Raw genomic sequence first — 18,121 nt, forward strand, 5'->3', positions numbered from 1 at the left:
CACAAACAGGCTTGGCGCTATCTACTCCATTTTCCAGATCCCAGGGTTTGCCTTGCTCATCATCCTTTAACCCCTCTACATGTATTTGGACTTAGACAGAGACCCCATAAGCTTGGGCCACAGTGTTAACTAATGTTCTGTGGTGTGAGATGGCAAGAAGAATAGTCAGATAGCCGGGTCAGAACATGGAGGTCAGAGAAAAGCCGGGAGCTGAGCACAGAGGACTGAACCAGAGGAGAACAAGGCTGGATCTGGCCGCTTCCGGCAATATGCTTCCAGCTTTAGTAGGGTGCGGTGCTTTCCAGTTGGCTAAAGCAGGGAGCAGATTACTCCAGCTGGACAGCACACACACCCACACTGCCAGACTGGATGGTACTACAGGTCCCAGCAACCCTAATCTTAGTGGCTGGACAGAGCCTGCGCCGCCCAGAGCTTCTGGTTCTATCGTCTCCTCCATCACCAATGCCGCCTGCAGGATGAATAAGGAGGTGAGAGAAGCAGCCGTCTCAGGAGCAGATCCCAGAGGAGATGGCACACACCATTTGCGGAAGCACTAATGTGACCAAATTGCAGAAAACCAGAGCAGTAGAAATCCCCATAAAGTGACTCCATTTTGGAAATTATAACCCTCAGTGAATTAATCTATAGGAGTAGTGACTATTTTGACTCCACAGGCACTTTCTGGAAATTAGCACGCAGTGGATGTTGGAGAGTGAAAATTACAAATATATAATTTCATTACCCAACACATAGTGCCCAGATTGTGCTCCAGGAGACACACACCGTAAATTAAGTGGGTTCTTCTCACTATAGTAATGTCAAATACATGGATGCTGAGTGTGGTTTGGGCGCACTGCAAGGCTCAGAAGCGAGGGGGAGATTTGACTTTGGGAGAGTGGATATTGCTGGATTGGTTTATGGAAGCCATGTTGCTTTTCAAAAGCCTTTGAGCCACTAATGATGTGGAAACCTCTGTTTTTCCACTGACAGATGATGGACCTGAGTGGGGACTTGGTTTTTGTGAGAGGAGTAGAAGTTATTATTGATATTATTTTTGCCTACATAACATTGTTTGGTGGCTTTTTATTCCATATTTGGGAGGCAGAATTAACAAACAGTTGGACACTACGATCCACTGGTTCATCCTATGAGGTTTTCTATTAGACTGTAAACTGTTATTGTCTTGGTGAATAATGACGGCTAACATAGGGCACAATTAAAAAAAAATCACAGAAAAAGATACAGCCTTACCAACACCAAATCATATAACAAATGTACTAGCAGGATGCCGCTGACCCCCATGATAAAGGTGGGGGCAGCGCAGGTGCAAAATACTGATGAAGCAACCACTCACAAACCTACCAATTCATGGAGGGGGTGGTTGCCTAGTATTAAAGATGCACACAGATGAAGCTTGTATAGGACGCCAGTCACACAGGTAGGTGTGATGCACAGTGTCTGGCTTAGGATAGTGATGATGCCCATACTATTACATCAGGAAGGCTGCCCAGCACTATATAAGTGCACCCCACATGGACAGACACCCCAGTACACCCAACCAACACTAAAATGCTAATGCATTTGTTATCTGATTTGGTGTTGGTGAGGCTGATTTTTCTCTTTCCCCATGACGGCACCACGGAGAGAGGGGATCCGCCCTTCAAGGACAGGAAACCTACAGATAAAAAGGGCGGCACCTCTCTCCCGCATCAGTTGGTTTCCTGTCCTTGACAGGGACCTACGGATGAAATCCTGAAGAAAGAAGATTTTACTTACCAGGCCCGACTGTTAGAACCTTGCTCTTAGGTTTTTTCCTTTGCTGGTCACATGACCTTGTTGGCCTATTTAATCCTGCTCCGCCCTTCTGGCTTTGCTGGACTTCATTGTATAACTACTTTCTAGCTAGCCTGTGCTCTGTATCTAACTCTGTTAGTTTGCTTGGTCTACGGACCTCTATGTTCTATATATTTTGTTTGTTCGTCTGTCTGCTACTATTTCTGTTAGGAGGTGTCCCATTTTCCTCCCAGTCCTTAGTACTTGTAGGGATTCCTTCCCCACATCTATAGGTCTCCGTACAGACTAGCTTAGGACTTTAGCAGGTCTGATCGCAGGATCAGGTCCCCTGTTACATCGTAGGGATTCAGCTGAGTTCTATCGTAGGGACAGATCTCCTCTCTTTCCTTAGCTCTGGTAGCAGAACATAACACCGACCAGTCCGGCTCAGGCAGCGGGGGTTCCCTGCCTCTGCTGGTGCGGTGTCCTGAAGCGCCACAGCTGGGGTCAGCGGGCCTCTAGGGTGGCTTGGGAGACGCGAAGCAAGCCGCGGTCTCCTGTGGCGTCGGGCCCAGGCGGTAAGTATAGAAGGCTCAGGGCTCGGGTTGGCCTGAGCCCTGGGTCAGGGTCTGGGCCTTGTGCAGCGCGCGCCCCGCATGCTTGCCGGATAGCGATTCGGCGTTTGGGCGGGTGCGTGCGCTCACCGACGCTCCCCCTCGTGCGCGCGCCGGAAGTGACGCGGGAGGCGCCCGGAAGTGACGCGGCCGCAGGAGCGGCGAATTCAAACGCGCGCGCGGGAAAGGCCTAACATGGAGGACACAGCGGTGTCCTGGCCAGAGGGGGGCGCACCCCACAGCGGTGTTGGAGGGGGAGGGGGCGGTCACCTGCATAGCTTAAATTGCCAGGGAAGCAAAAGGAAAATGCTTCCTGTCATACGTGAAAATCAGCAGTATGAGTGACCAGGAGCCCCAGGAGGTGCAGTCCCTGCGCCCCCACTCACCATCTCCATCACCATCGCCTCAGAGGAAACGCACGAAAGGACCCTCCAGCGGCCCTCCGCGTCAACATAATCAAGGTGACGGAGGAAGCGGTCGGTCCGGCAGGTCTTCTCAGCGTGGCAAAGATTCCGGCACGGCATCAGCCTCGGCGAAAGACCCAGCTACCAGAGCAGGTTCCTCTTCGAATGCGGTATTCCCTCTCTCTCTTTCGTATAGGCGGTAAGTGATCTTCGTGAAAGTTCACTTGTAATTTGGACCCTCCCCCCTCTCTTTTCTTCTTAGGGAAGGAAGAGCACGGGGAAGTTTAAAAACAGGGCCTGCGCACTTTGCGCAGCAGATCTACCCACCACATGGCAAAAGAGACTATGTAGCTCATGCATCGAGCAAACCATCTGTGAGGAGACCCCTAAGTTTGCTACCGAGCTCAGATCCCTGATAAAATCGCAAGTCGAAGATACCTTCAAATCCCTCCAAAAGGGGGGGAAGAAGCATAAAAAAACTAGGCACCTTTCCCCGGAGTCAGAGTCTAGTAAATCAGATGAGGAAGTTGCGGGGTCTGAATCATCCTGTTCATCATCTGCTTCCTCATCTTCAGAGGACGGTGGTCGTAACTGTTTCCCTATAGACGGAACAGGGCACAGGGACTACCAGAAATTCCTGAGGGTAGCCATACCAATAAGGGGCACAATCAGACACTTCCAGTATGGGGCCCTTCCCTTCGGGTTAGCAATAGCCCCCAGAGTCTTCACGAAAGTGATGTCAGAAGTCATGGCTCATCTGAGGGAGAGGAACATCCTGATAGTCCCATACCTGGACGATCTACTGGTTATAGGCAACTCGTTCAGCCACTGCAAAGACCAGCTAGCAGTAGTTATGGATTCTTTGACAAGTTTGGGATTGCTTCTAAACCTAAAAAAATCCAGAGTGGAGCCAGTTCAGCTACAGGAATACTTAGGTATCCTGTTAGATTCAAGAAGTCAGGAATGCCATCTTCCGGAAGAGAAAGTCCAAAATATGATAGCCCGTGTGTCCTATGTGAGGAAGCATCCGGTTATGACACTAAGGGGAGCAATGTCCCTCCTCGGTTCTATGACTGCCTGCATCCCGGGTGTCCGCTGGGCTCAGTTGCACACCAGGGTCTTACAATGGGAGATTTTGAGGGCGGAAAAATCTCTAAGAGGGCACTTAGAAGGGCGACTGACCTTATCCTCAAAAACTTTACTTTCCCTAACATGGTGGACAAAGAAAGAAAATCTAGGCAGGGGCGTCCCATGGACAATACCGTCACCCCAGATTCTGATGACAGATGCAAGCCCCAGGGGGTGGGGGGCTCATCTAGACCAGGGTTCCCCAACTCCAGTCCTCAAGGCCCACCAACAGGTCATGTTTTCAGGATTTCCTTAGTATTGCACAGGTGATGTAATTATCACCTGTGCAATACTAAGGAAATCCTGAAAACATGACCTGTTGGTGGGCCTTGAGGACTGGAGTTGGGGAACCCTGATCTAGACGACCGAGTGGCTCAGGGAGTCTGGGCAAAGGGGGTGGAAGGTTCTTCCTCCAACATGAAAGAACTTCTGGCGGTGAAGTATGGCCTCTTGGAATTTCTAAACGTGTTAAAGGGTTACCACGTGAGAGTGTTCTCGGACAACCAAGTAGTGGTGGCATATCTAAATCACCAGGGGGGTACCCGGTCCATCTCCCTTCTTCAGGCGTCAAGCTCCATCCTCCACGTAGCAGAGAGGAATCTAGAGTCCTTATCAGCTCTGCACATAAAAGGGTCAATGAACGTCACGGCGGACTTCCTAAGCCGTACCCAGTTGAGACAGGGCGAATGGGAGTTGAACCAGCTAGTGTTCAAAAAAATCACGAGGGCTTGGGGAATCCCATGTATAGACCTATTCGCCAACTGGAAAAACAAAAAGGTGGACACGTTTTGCTCGATCGACCCCAGGGGGAACCCAGTAGCACTAGACGCTTTTTTGATTCCATGGGGCCACCAGCTAGTATATGCCTTTCCTCCGATTGCTCTCATTCCGGCAGTTCTGAGGAAGATCAGGGAAGACGAGGCGAATGCGATCCTGATCGCCCCTTTCTGGCCAAGAAGGCCTTGGTTTTCCTGGCTGAGGATCATGTCCGTCTCCGACCCCTGGGTCCTTCCGGAAGTTCCGGACCTGCTGTCTCAGGGTCCAGTACTACACCCGCAGGTAACAAACCTGCACTTGACAGCTTGGAATTTGAGAGGTCACTCTTGAGGGATAAAGGGTTTTCCCCCAATCTAATCTCTACCTTGCTGCAGAGTAGGAAACCTGTAACTACTAGGCTCTACGGGAAAACTTGGAAGAAATTCCTTTCCTTTGCAGGTACGGATATAGTAGGGGAGGCCCCCGTGGTTACCATCCTGGAGTTCCTTCAGAAGGGGTTGGAACTGGGGTTGGCCACGAGCACGCTGAAGGTTCAGGTGGCAGCTCTGGGAGCCCTGTATAACTGCAACCTGGCAAGGGATAGATGGGTCTCCAGGTTCATCAGAGCATCTCATAGATCCAGGCCCATCCCCTCCCGGAAGGCTCCTCCGTGGGATTTAAATCTTGTTCTTTCAGCCCTGACCAGAGGCCCCTTTGAACCTCTAGGGGAAGCGTCCCTTAAAATCTTGTCCCTTAAGACGTCCCTTCTGGTAGCCCTCACCTCGGCTCGCCGCATTAGTGATATCCAAGCACTATCCGCAGGACCCCCTTTTACACAAATACTAGACGACAGAGTGACGCTTAGGACCGACCCTGCGTACCTTCCTAAGGTGGGATCCCTTTTTCACAGATCACAGGAGGTTACCCTCCCTTCCTTCTGCGCAGCCCCAAAAAACAAGGGGGAAGAGGCCCTTCACACCTTGGACGTCAGGAGGTGCATTATGCAATATTTAGAGGCCACACGGGAGTGTAGGAAGGACAGGGCTCTTTTTGTGTGCTTCCAGGGATCTCGGAAGGGACAGAAAGCTTCCAAAGGAACCCTGGCAAGGTGGATAAGGGAAGCCATTTCCCTGGCTTATTCCTCAAGCGGGGAAACAGCGCCGGTGGGCTTAAGGGCGCACTCGACAAGGGCAGTGGCAGCCTCCTGGGCGGAGAAGGCCAGAGCTTCAATCGAACAGATATGTAGAGCGGCGACCTGGTCTTCTCCCTCCACGTTCTTTAAACACTACCGGCTGGATCTAACATCGTCTTCAGATCTTACCTTTGGCAGAAGGGTTCTGGAAGCGGTGGTCCCTCCCTAATCTTCACTGCTCTGCAATCTCTCCGTGGTGCCGTCATGGGGAAAGAGAAAGAGTAGTTACTTACCGGTAACGAAATTTCTCGGAACCCATGACGGCACCCGTACATTCCCTCCCCTTTTTTCTTACACATGGGTGTGCACAATCGTTACTACCTGTTGTTTAGTCACAGGGTGTGTCTGAAAAAAAAAAATATATATACATATATAGTATATATAATAAAAATGCCATATTTGGTGTTACTAACCTGGCGGTGCTCTGTAAACCAACTGATGCGGGAGAGAGGTGCCTCCCTTTTTATCTGCAGGTTTCCTGTCCTTGAAGGGCGGATCCCCTCTCTCCGTGGTGCCGTCATGGGTTCCGAGAAATTTCGTTACCGGTAAGTAACTACTCTTTTTCTGTGATGTTTTCTTGGTAGATAATGATACTATTACGTAAAGTACATTTTTACGGAGAGTTTAAGTAGAAATATTCAACAATATAAATTTTAAGGATATGTTATTCATAAATAATAATTGGTTTTCTTCTTGGCAGATGACTGTACCAGGAGATCAGAGGGACAGCTGACATCTTCAATTTTTAAATCAGATGATCTTGAGATCCCACAGGACACAATTGAAGTGAATGTCATTACTCCAGATATACCATCATCCCTTCACAGCAAAGATCTGTCATCTGATCATTTGAAACAGGTCCTGTCTTCTGATTCATTATCGACTACTAAGGAAAATCAAAGTCACAAAATAGGCATTAAAAAACGAATTGCTCCTAAAGCAAAGAAATCATTTTCATGTTCAGAATATGGAAATAGTTTTTCCCTCAAAGTCTTTTCTTAAACATCAAAGCATTCACACAGCAGAGAATAGATTTTTTTGTTTCAAGTGTGGGAATTTTTTTTAACCAGAAATCAAATTTTGTTAATCACCAGAGAAGTCACACAGAGGAGAAGCCATTTTCCTGTTCAGAAAGTGGAAAATGTTTTACAGAGAAATCAAGTTTAATCAAATATCAGAGAACTCACACAGGGGAGAAGCCTTTTTCCTGTTCAGAATGTGGGAAATGTTTTAGCCGGAAATCTCTGGTGCTTAACCAAACCTGAACTCACACAGTGGAGAAGCCTTTTTTCTGTTCAGACATGAGACCTAACGTGATGGAAGATTACAGTCCGGGGAAGATGGGAAACATTCATATAGACGGCCGGTGGAGATGTAATCAGTGAAGAAATCTGGCTAAATATGTTTCTGGAGCTGTAGTAGAAGATGAAGATGTCGTCCTCATCATGAAGTAGTTATTTCTCATGTCACATGTAATGAATATCTCCTGCAGTATTGCTAATGCCGATTGCAGTGTCAGTAAATGAGACGAGAATTAGCTTTATGGAAGATGAGTCTTTGAGAAACGTATTCAGCTACAGACTCCAAGGAAGAAACTGCTTGTTGTCTGTGGCCTAAAATATATAGGTTTTATTAGTAGATGTAAAGAAGAAAACTAAATACTGTAAAATAATAAATCTCCTCATATGTTTCCCTTATTATCTCCAGTAATTGTATTATGACGCAGGATTTTTATGATGTTACATCGACTCATCTTCTTCTCATTCAGGTCTCTACAATATCGGATCCTCTCAGTGAAGATCTTCTATTTAAGAGAATTTTCCTTATGGACCCATCAAAGATGGATATGGACAGAGACAAGATGGCGGAGAGGATATTCCACCTCTCCCTAGAGATCCTCTTCCGGCTTACTGGAGAGGTGAGAGATTCCAATGACGTCACATTGCATCATTCTTATCTATGGGAATAACAGATGGACAGAACTGGAGAGGTGAGGACTCTGGAAATGTCTGGAGTGAGATTGATTTATATGTCTTTCCATAACCAGGATTACATATTAGTGAAGACCTCTAGTGAGCGCTGTGAGGACCCTGTGTCTGAGGGATGGGAAAGACCCCTGAGCCCAATCACAGGGCATCCATCTCACCCCTTCATACATGAGGACATCAATGACCAGAAGATCCTAGAACTCACCTACAAAATGATTGAGCTGCTGACTGGAGAGGTGACACTGCTGGGAATGCTGGGACATTATACAGTAACGCTATGAAAGGATCGGGGGATGACTGTATCATTGTATGTGTCAGGTTCCTATAAGATGTCAGGATGTCACTGTCTATTTCTCCATGGAGGAGTGGGAGTATTTAGAAGGACACAAAGATCTGTACAAGGACGTCATGATGGAGGTTCCCCAGCCCCTCACATCACCAGGTAATAGACAGGACTAAACACACACTGCCTATAATTATCTGTATGTAAAGAATGAATTCAGTCCTGTATGTGTTTCCTCCAGATCTATCCAGTAAGAGGAGAACACCAGAGAGATGTCCCCGTCCTCTTCTTCCTCAGGACTGTAAACAAGAAGATCCCAATGTTCCTCAGGATCATCAGGTAGATGGAGAGAAGGTGTCATGAGATCTCCCCTATGATGTGTAGACGGCTGTGAAGGTCTTGTGTTCAGTCTTGTTTTATCCACCAGTATTATATGGTTTATACTTGTGTAAAGAGAATGGTGGAGATGGCAGGATTAGAGCCGATCATAGATGGGACTTCTCCATCTGTCTGTGACTTTTACAATATTTGTTTCAGGGTGAAGATCTGCCCCATATTAATACTACAGAGACATATGTGAGGGGTGATGAGCGGTGTAAAGAGGAGATTCCTACATATGACTACCCAGGTGAGTAGTAACCACTAAATGCAGAGAAGTCACAGATTCTTCTCAGTCACCGGCTGTGGCTGCTTTATCGGTGGTGTAGTCCGGCCGTATTACAATTGTGTGATCACCATTTTTCCTCTAGACCACAGCATTCTCTTCCACCCAAAACTGTTCAAATGATTTTGGGCATTGAAACCCTTTTCCATAGAACTTACAACCTGGAGGATCCACCTACTCCCTGGGATTAGGAGACTCTGACCGTTACCTGCCCAGATCTGTAAACTGCAAAGCCAGAAAATCACTTGAAGAAAAATATTATGATAGGCCTGTAAGGGAAAGTGGAGGGTAATGATGCTGTTGGCTTCCTAGATCCCTGATATCTTATTGGATGAATCTACCTTCTCTCCCTTCTGTGCTGCTGAATGTGCTGATATGGTCCCTACAAGACCAGGTCCAGTCTTTCTGGCCAAACTTCACTTTTATGATCTACAACATTAAATGTGTAGTGAGGGCCAATTGTGAATTTCTGTACAATAACAGCAGAGTTTCCCTTTATCCTGACTTTTCAGTTTCTTTTAAAACCGACTAACTTCAAACCAGATTGTGATAAACTAAAAAAAAAACATTACACCTGCGCCATGATATATCTCTAAGCTAAATTTAAGACGTCTCAGCTCTGTAGTATTATAAAAAGTTCTCTTTGAATGTCTGATATTTCTTCTTGAAACTCATCTGACAGAAAATATTGTCCCTTATGATAGTTTAGATTCCCAAGAGCCACCGAGCCCCATACTCCAATTACCGCAGAGAGGTTTCACCACTAGTTACTCATTACTTACTGATTGAGACTGTTGAGTTTGGTCATTTCAGTAGATGAGTTATTGTCTATACTCACAGTTTTGACTATAGTAGTTAGTGCCCAAAATACTCTGATTTAACCTCTTCCTGCAGCCAGTTTTGTGTTCCTATCAGGGCCCATTTTTCAAATCTGACATGTGTCACTTTATATGGTGATAACTTTGGAATTCTTCACAAAGGATAAAAGGAAACAAATGGACCTTACAAATAATATTCCATCTTCTCTTGAATCTGACAATCCCCTATATACGGTTGTACACTACTGTCTGGGCACATGGCAGGTTAAGAAGGGAAGGAGCGACATTTAGCTATTTGAATGCAGATCTTGCTGGGATAGTTTGCAGACACAATGTATTGGGGACACTGTTCATGGTCACTTGGCAGCTCAAAAGATGGCTACCACAAACAGGCTTGGCGTTATCTACTCCATTTTCCAGATCCCAGGCTTTGCCTTCCTCAACATCCTTTAACCCCTCTACGTGGATTTGGACTTAGACAGAGACCCCCTAAGCTTGGGCCACAGTGTTACGTAATGTTCTGTGGTGTGAGATGGCAAGAAGAATAGTCAGATAGCCGGGTCAGAACATGGAGGTCAGAGAAAATACGAAACCACACAAAAGTAGTCAGTAAACGGGCCGAGGTCACAACAGAAACAAATACACAAGTCGGGACCTGAGCACAGAGGACTGAACCAGAGGAGAACAAGGCTGTATCTGGCAGCTTCCGGCAATATGCTTCCAGCTTTAGTAGGGTGTGGTGCTTTCCAAATGGCTGAAGCAGGGAGCAGATTACTCCAGCTGGACAGCACACACCCCCATACTGCCAGACTGGATGGTACTACTGGTCCCAGCAACCCTAATCTTAGTGGCTGGACAGAGCCTGCGCCGCTGAGAGCTTCAGGTTCTGACGTCTCCTCCATCACCAGCGCCGCCTGCAGGATGAATAAGGCGGCGCCTGGTGACAGAAGCAGACATTACAGGAGCAGATCCCAGAGGAGATGGGACACACCATTTACAGAAGCCCTAATATGACATAATAACAGAAAACAAGAGCAGTAGAAATCCCCATAAAGTGACTCCATTTTGGAAATTATAACTCTCAGTGAATTAATGTATAGGAGTAGTGACTATTTTGACTCCACAGGCACTTTCCGGAAATTAGCACGCAGTGGATGATGGTGAGTGAAAATTACAAATATATAATTTCATTACCCAACACATAGTGCCCAGATTGTGCTCCAGGAGACACACACCATCAATTAAGTGGGTTCTTCTCACTATAGTAATGCCAAATACATGGATGCTAAATGTGGTTTGGGCGCACTGCAAGGCTCAGAAGTGAGGGGGAGATCTGACTTTGGGAGAGTGGATATTGCTGGATTGGTTTATGGAAGCCATGTTGCTTTTCAAAAGCCTTTGAGCCACTAATAATGTGGAAACCTCTGTTTTTCCATTGACAGATGATGGACCTGAGTGGGGACTTGTTTTTTGTGAGATGAGTAGAACTTTTTATTGGTATTATTTCACCTACATAACATTGTTTGGCTGCTTTTTATTCCATATTTGGGAGGCAGAATTAACAAACAGTTGGACACTACGATCCACTGGTTCATCCTATGAGGTTTTCTATTAGACTGTGAACTGTTATTGTCTTGGTGAATAATGACGGATAACATAGGGCACAATTAAAAAAAAATCACAGAAAAAGATACAGCCTTACTAACACCAAATCATATAAGAAATGCACTAGCAGGATGCCGCAGACCCCCATGATAATGGTGGGGGCAGCACAGGTGCAAAATACTGATGAAGCAACCACTCACAATCATACCAATTCATGGAGGGTGTGGTTGCCTAGTATTAAAGATGCACACAGAGGAAGCTTGCATAGGACGCCAGTCACACAGGTAGGTTTGATGCACAGTGTCTGGCTTAGCCTAATGATGCCCATACTATTACATCAGGAAGGTTGCCCAGCACTATATCAGTGCACCCCACATGGACAGACACCCCAGTACACCCAACCAACACTAAAATGCTAATGCATTTGTTATCTGATTTGGTGTTGGTAAGGCTGATTTTTTTCTGTGATGTTTTCTTGCTAAATAATGATACTTTTACACAAAGTTCATTTTTACAGAGAGTTTAAGTAGAAATGTTCAACAGTATAAATTTTAAGGATATGTTATTCATAAATAATAATTGGTTTTATTCTCGGCAGATGACTGTACCAGGAGATCAGAGGGACAGCTGACATCTTCAATTTTTAAATCAGATGATCTTGAGATCACACAAGATACAATTGAAATGAATGCCATTACTCCAGATATACCATCATCCCTTCACAGCAAAGATCTGTCATCTGATCATTTGAAACAGGTCCTGTCTTCTGATTCATTACAGACTACTAAGGAAAATCAAAGTCACAAAATAAGCATTAAAAAACAAATTGCACCGAAAGCAAAGAAGCCATTTTCATGTTCAGAATATGGTAATAGTTTTTCCCTCGAAAAGTCTTTGCTTAAACATCAAAGCATTCACACAGCGGAGAATAGATTTTTTTGTTTCAAGTGTGGGAAATTTTTTAACCAGAAATCAGATCTTGTTAATCACCAGAGAAGTCACATAGAGGAGAAGCCATTTTCTTTTTCAGAAAGTGGAAAATGTTTTACAGAGAAATCAGGTTTAATCAAATATCAGAGAACTCACACAGGGGAGAAGCCTTATTCATGTTCAGAATGTGGGAAGTGTTTTAGCCGGAAATCAGATTTGGTTGAGCATAAGAGAACTCACACAGGGGAGAAGCCTTTTTCCTGTTCAGAATGTGGAAAATGTTTTAGCCGGAAATCAGATTTGGTTGAGCATAAGAGAACTCACACAGGGGAGAAGCCTTTTTCCTGTTCAGAATGTGGAAAATGTTTTAGATTGAAATCAAGTTTTATCAGACATCAGAGAACTCACACAGGGGAGAAGCCTTTTTCATGTTCAGAATGTGGGAAATGTTTTAGCCGGAAATCAGATTTGGTTGAGCATAAGAGAACTCACACAGGGGAGAAGCCTTTTTCCTGTTCAGAATGTGGAAAATGTTTTAGCCGGAAATCAGATTTGGTTGAGCATAAGAGAACTCACACAGGGGAGAATCCTTTTTCCTGTTCAGAATGTGGAAAATGTTTTGGATTGAAATCAAGTTTTATCAGACATCAGAGAACTCACACAGGGGAGAAGCCTTTTTCATGTTCCATATGTGGAAAATGTTTTAGATTGAAATCAAGTTTTATCAGCCATCAGAGAATTCACACAGGGGAGAAGCCTTTTTCCTGTTCAGAATGTGGAAAATGTTTTAGATTGAAATCAAGTTTTAGCAGACATCAGAGAACTCACACAGGGGAGAAGCCTTTTTCCTGTTCAGAATGTGGAAAATGTTTTAGATTGAAATCAAGTTTTATCAGCCATCAGAGAATTCACACAGGGGAGAAGCCTTTTTCCTGTTCAGAATGTGGAAAATGTTTTAGATTGAAATCAAGTTTTATCAGCCATCAGAGAATTCACACAGGGGAGAAGCCTTTTTCCTGTTCAGAATGTGGAAAATGTTTTAGCCGGAAATCAGATTTGGTTGAGCATAAGAGAACTCACACAGGGGAGAAGCCTTTTTCCTGTTCAGATTGTGGAAAATGTTTTAGCCGGAAATCAGATTTGGTTGAGCATAAGAGAACTCACACAGGGGAGAAGCCTTTTTCATGTTCAGAATGTGGGAAATGTTTTAGATTGAAATCAAGTTTTATCAGACATCAGAGAACTCACACAGGGGAGAAGCCTTTTTCATGTTCAGAATGTGGGAAATGTTTTACAGTGAAATCAAGTTTTATCAGCCATCAGAGAATTCACACAGGGGAGAAGCCTTTTTCCTGTTCAGAATGTGGAAAATGTTTTATCCGGAAATCAGATTTGGTTGAGCACCAGAGAACTCACACAGGGGAGAAGCCTTTTTCCTGTTCAGAATGTGGGAAATGTTTTAGCTGGAAATCAGTTTTGGTTACGCACAAGAGAAATCACACACGGGAGAAGCCTTTTTCCTGTTCAGAATGTGGGAAATGTTTTATCCAGAAATCAGTTTTGGTTAAGCACCAGAGAATTCACACAGGGGAGAAGCCTTTTTCCTGTTCAGAATGTGGGAAATGTTTTAGCTGGAAATCAGTTTTGGTTACGCACAAGAGAAAGCACACAGGGGAGAAGCCTTTTTCCTGTTCAGAATGTGGGAAATGTTTTAGCTGGAAATCAGTTTTGGTTACGCACAAGAAAAATCACACACGGGAGAAGCCTTTTTCCTGTTCAGAATGTGGGAAATGTTTTAGCTGGAAATCAGTTTTGGTTAAGCACCAGAGAACTCACACAGGGGAGAAGCCTTTTTCCTGTTCATAATGTGGGAAATGTTTTAAAGATAAATCAGATTTGGTTAAGCACCAGAGAACTCACACAGGGGAGAAACCTTTTTCCTGTTCAGAATGTGGGAAATGTTTTGTGAAGAAATCATCACTTCTTAGTCACCAGAGAACTCACACAGACGAGAAGCCATTTTCATGTTCTTAATGCGGGAAATGTTTTACACGGAGATCAACTCTTAACAAACTTCAGAGACGTCACACAGGGGAGAAGCCTTTTTCATTTTTAACTGAAAATTATATCTTCATAAAGGGGTTGTCCACTACTAGACCAACTCCTTCTCATTCCTCATGTTTGGCCTTTTTAAAATAAAAACACTCATACGCACTTCCTGTTCTGGCGCCGTTCCATTGGTGTCACAACTCGCGTTTCCTTAAGGATGTTACATCACACAAGATTGTTACATCACACAATCCTGCTCCCAATCAACGCCACCTTTAGACGTATTGTACATCAACAGGAAGGACATGGCCTGGACACAGCATCAAGGGAACGCACACACTGAGAGCACTCTCTTCAGACCGTGTTCCTGGGGGAATTATAAGCAATTTACAGCCTCAAACATGACGTTCGATATGGGAAAGAAAGAAGAGATCGGAGGTTAATCTGAGGTCCTCCACCTCTGTCAGCATGTCTGGTATGCAGCGTTTCTTATGGAAGGTCTTATCTTCCTGCTCCGGAGCCATTACTGCCTCACCTCAGCATGGAAAAAGAAGCAGCCTTAACCCTCATGATGCCAGACAGCTCCAGGCTGTAAGTCCTGCACCAACTTCTCTCTTAATGTAGGCCTCACAAGAAAACAGCTCCACAAATCTCCTTGTACTCTCACCAAAGCCCACATACTGAGCAGCGCATGCTTCACAGGGACATTTACCCCCCAGACACAGGGAATTCTGATATGGAGAACAACATAACTTATTTGTATATCAGATTACGTCTATCCCGACTAAAGAAGACATGGAGCAATATATTCAGAGGCTGGAGACCACATACAATACTGAAATACGTCCCCTCACTTCTATCCTGTCACAGCTTACTGACAAGTTACAGAGATTAGAGGATAATGTCGTCCAAGTTAGAGGCCATCATAATGCTCAGAAACTAACACTGGATCTTCACAGCCAGTAAATAAACCATCTGTTTAATATGGTTGATGATCAAGAAAATCACAATAATATCTGGATAAGGGGTATACCTGAAAGCATCATTGCACAAGTGATTATGCCAACACTGCGATCATTATTCAATAATATCCTTGGTGATCCTATTGATAAGGAGGTGGAGATTTTAAAGGCGCACCGTACAATAGGCAATCATGCCCAGATCCTGAGCGTTCAAGGGACATTATGTGTCGCATACATATTTTCAATGTAAAAGAGGCCATTGTGAGGAAAGCAGAGGAGTTGGATCCTGGTGATTTCAATGGAAAACGCATATAATTGCTCACATATCTATCCTGAATGACACTTGCTAAAAGAAGGGTATTGAAACCACTACTTGATGCCATCTGGGAAAATGGCCTGATGTACTCCTGGGGGTACCCATTCCAGCTGTATATTTTCAAAGATCCAATCAACATGAGACCTTTCTGTGATGCCCTGGACATTCCCTATATCTGACTGGCCACCTGCTCCACCATTGCCACAGAGAGTTCCAGCACGTCGCAGAAGGTGTTAAGTGGATCAGGAACTTGATGGTAATGCAGCCAGATGGGAAAGGAACCTGCCAATCATATGAGCTCCTGAAATGAATCTTGCCTTCCCTGATGAGAGACAGTTTGCAGATGCTTACTTATTTCTTTAAGCATATAATTAGATATATCTAAATAGAGCATTAGGTGCCACTCTTCCACTATATAGAATGTCTAAGTTCATATAAGATCTTAGACCGGCATATAAGTTGAGTTCACATGATACTACTGTAATATCAGGCTGTATTACTTTACTTGCTTTATATTCCATGGTTCCACCTAATAGGAATCCTAGAACTGAAAGTTTGACTTACGCCTGTAAAGACAACCCCCAGTTAGGGACTTGCATTGGGATCTGCTTGTTTCGCAATTTCCTACTGTTTTGATATATTCATAATCTATACTTCTTAGACACTGAGAGGTAGATGTTACTATCTACCGTCTATACGTCATCTTTTCTTTTAATCTTTCTCTCTTCCCCCTCCTCCTTTTTTTCATATAATATGGCACAACTCAAAACTTGTTCATTGAATGTCAGAGGACTTAATGTTCCAGAGAAAGGAGCTCAAGTGTTTTATCGTAGCCATAAACAGCACGTACATTTTCTCTTTCTTCAGGAGTCACACTTTAGAGGCGATCATATACTATACCTCAGATTACTAATAGATATTATTCATCTTGGCGTCCCAGAAAAATGCAGTTTTGAAGTCTAAGGTGCTGAGTATAGGCCGCCACAGATCACTGATGCATACTATTGTAGAAACACTGTCTGACACGGAGAGGAGGTATGCGTTTGTTAAGATCTCCATCTACTCCAAAATTTTGACTTTGGAAAAGTTCTATCTCCCTAATTGTGACCAAATTAAGACATACCGTCATAACTTAAACAAACTAAAATATTTTGCGGAGGACCTTATCATCATTGGAGGTGACTTTAATTTTGTCTTGGATCCTTCTTTAGATGCGTCCCTGGGCTGGAGCCACCAATCTAAAACACAAACAAAAGCTTTGCTAATTGTGCTTTGGTCTCAACCGGGCGATGTATGTAGGATACTACATCCAGACGTAAAGAATTATACCTATTATTCTCCTTTACACAATATGCATAGCAGTATAGTCCTTTTCTTAATTAGCCGTCACTTGCCTACATGGCAACCTACATCTCAGGTAGGAACTGCTGTATGGTGAGATCATGCTCCTGTATATTGTAATCTGACTATACGTGACTCCACCAAGGCTTCAGATGTTGGAACTTAAATGATAATCTGCTGAAAGACTCACTCTGTGTCCCAGACCTTCTTGAGACTATAGACTGCTTCAAATATATGAGCATGATGAAATGCCTTACCATTTAAATGGGAAGCACTCACATGCGTCCTCAGAGGGATAATAATAAAAAATACAGTACAGACCAAAAGTTTGGACACACCTTCTCATTTAAAGGTTTTCCTGTATTTTCATGACTATGAAAATTGTACATTCACAATGAAGGCATCAAAACTATGAATTAACACATGTGGAATTATATACTTAACAAAAAAGTGTGAAACAACTGAAAATATCTCTTATATTCTAGGATCTTCAAAGTAGCCACCTTTTGCTTTAATGACTGCTTTGCACACTCTTGGCATTCTCTTGATGAGCTTCAAGAGGTAGTCACCGGAAATGGTTTTCACTTCACATGTGTGCCCTGTCAGGTTTAATAAGTGGGATTTCTTGGGGTTGGGACCATCAGTTGTGTTGTGCAGAAGTCTGGTGGATACACAGCTGATAGTCCTACTGAATAGACTGTTAGAATTTGTATTATGGCAAGAAAAAAGCAGCTAAGTAAAGAAAAACGAGTGGCCATCATTACTTAAAGAAATGAAGGTCAGTCAGTCCGAAAAATTGGGCAAACTTTGCAAGTGTCCCCAAGTGCAGTTGCAAAAACCATCAAGCGCTACAAAGAAACTGGCTCACATGAGGACCGCCCCAGGAAAGGAAGACCAAGAGTCACCTCTGCTTCTGAGGATAAGTTTATCCAAGTCACCAGCCTCAGAAATCTCAGGTTAACAGCAGCTCAGATTGGAGACCAGGTCAATGCCACACAGAGTTCTAGCAGCAAACACATCTCTTTAGCAACTGTTAAGAGGAGACTTTGTGCAGCAGGCCTTCATGGTAAAATAGCTGTTAGGAAACCACTGCTAAGGACAGGCAACAAGCAGAAGAGACTTGTTAGGGCTAAAGAACACAAGGAATGGACATTAGACCGGTGGAAATCTGTGCTTTGGTCTGATGAGTCCAAATGTAAGATCTTTGGTTCCAACCACCGTGTCTTTGTACGACGCAGAAAAGGTGAACGGATGGACTCTACATGCCTGGTTTCCTCCGTGAAGCATGGAGGAGGAGG

General features: G+C 44.3%; 1 protein-coding gene across 1 annotated transcript in view; it reads left to right on the top strand.

Moving 5' to 3' along the window:
* LOC141182887 (uncharacterized) overlaps positions 1 to 17,195 on the top strand; it is a 40,936-nt gene extending 23,741 nt beyond the window's left edge. The window contains exons 7-15 of the mRNA XM_073661005.1: positions 2,988 to 2,990; positions 6,341 to 6,412; positions 6,568 to 6,725; positions 7,636 to 7,785; positions 7,915 to 8,091; positions 8,174 to 8,297; positions 8,380 to 8,477; positions 8,676 to 8,766; positions 11,824 to 17,195. Coding sequence (XP_073517106.1) covers positions 2,988 to 2,990; positions 6,341 to 6,412; positions 6,568 to 6,725; positions 7,636 to 7,785; positions 7,915 to 8,091; positions 8,174 to 8,297; positions 8,380 to 8,477; positions 8,676 to 8,766; positions 11,824 to 14,021 — 3,071 coding nt within the window. The 3' untranslated portion in view covers positions 14,022 to 17,195. The remainder of the gene's footprint in view (positions 1 to 2,987; positions 2,991 to 6,340; positions 6,413 to 6,567; positions 6,726 to 7,635; positions 7,786 to 7,914; positions 8,092 to 8,173; positions 8,298 to 8,379; positions 8,478 to 8,675; positions 8,767 to 11,823) is intronic.
* Positions 17,196 to 18,121: the final 926 nt, after the last annotated feature.

The sequence above is a fragment of the Phyllobates terribilis genome, unplaced genomic scaffold (genome assembly GCF_046119375.1).
Source record: "Phyllobates terribilis strain yellow unplaced genomic scaffold, ASM4611937v1 Scaffold_36__1_contigs__length_13169755, whole genome shotgun sequence".
Lineage (NCBI taxonomy): Eukaryota > Metazoa > Chordata > Amphibia > Anura > Dendrobatidae > Phyllobates > Phyllobates terribilis.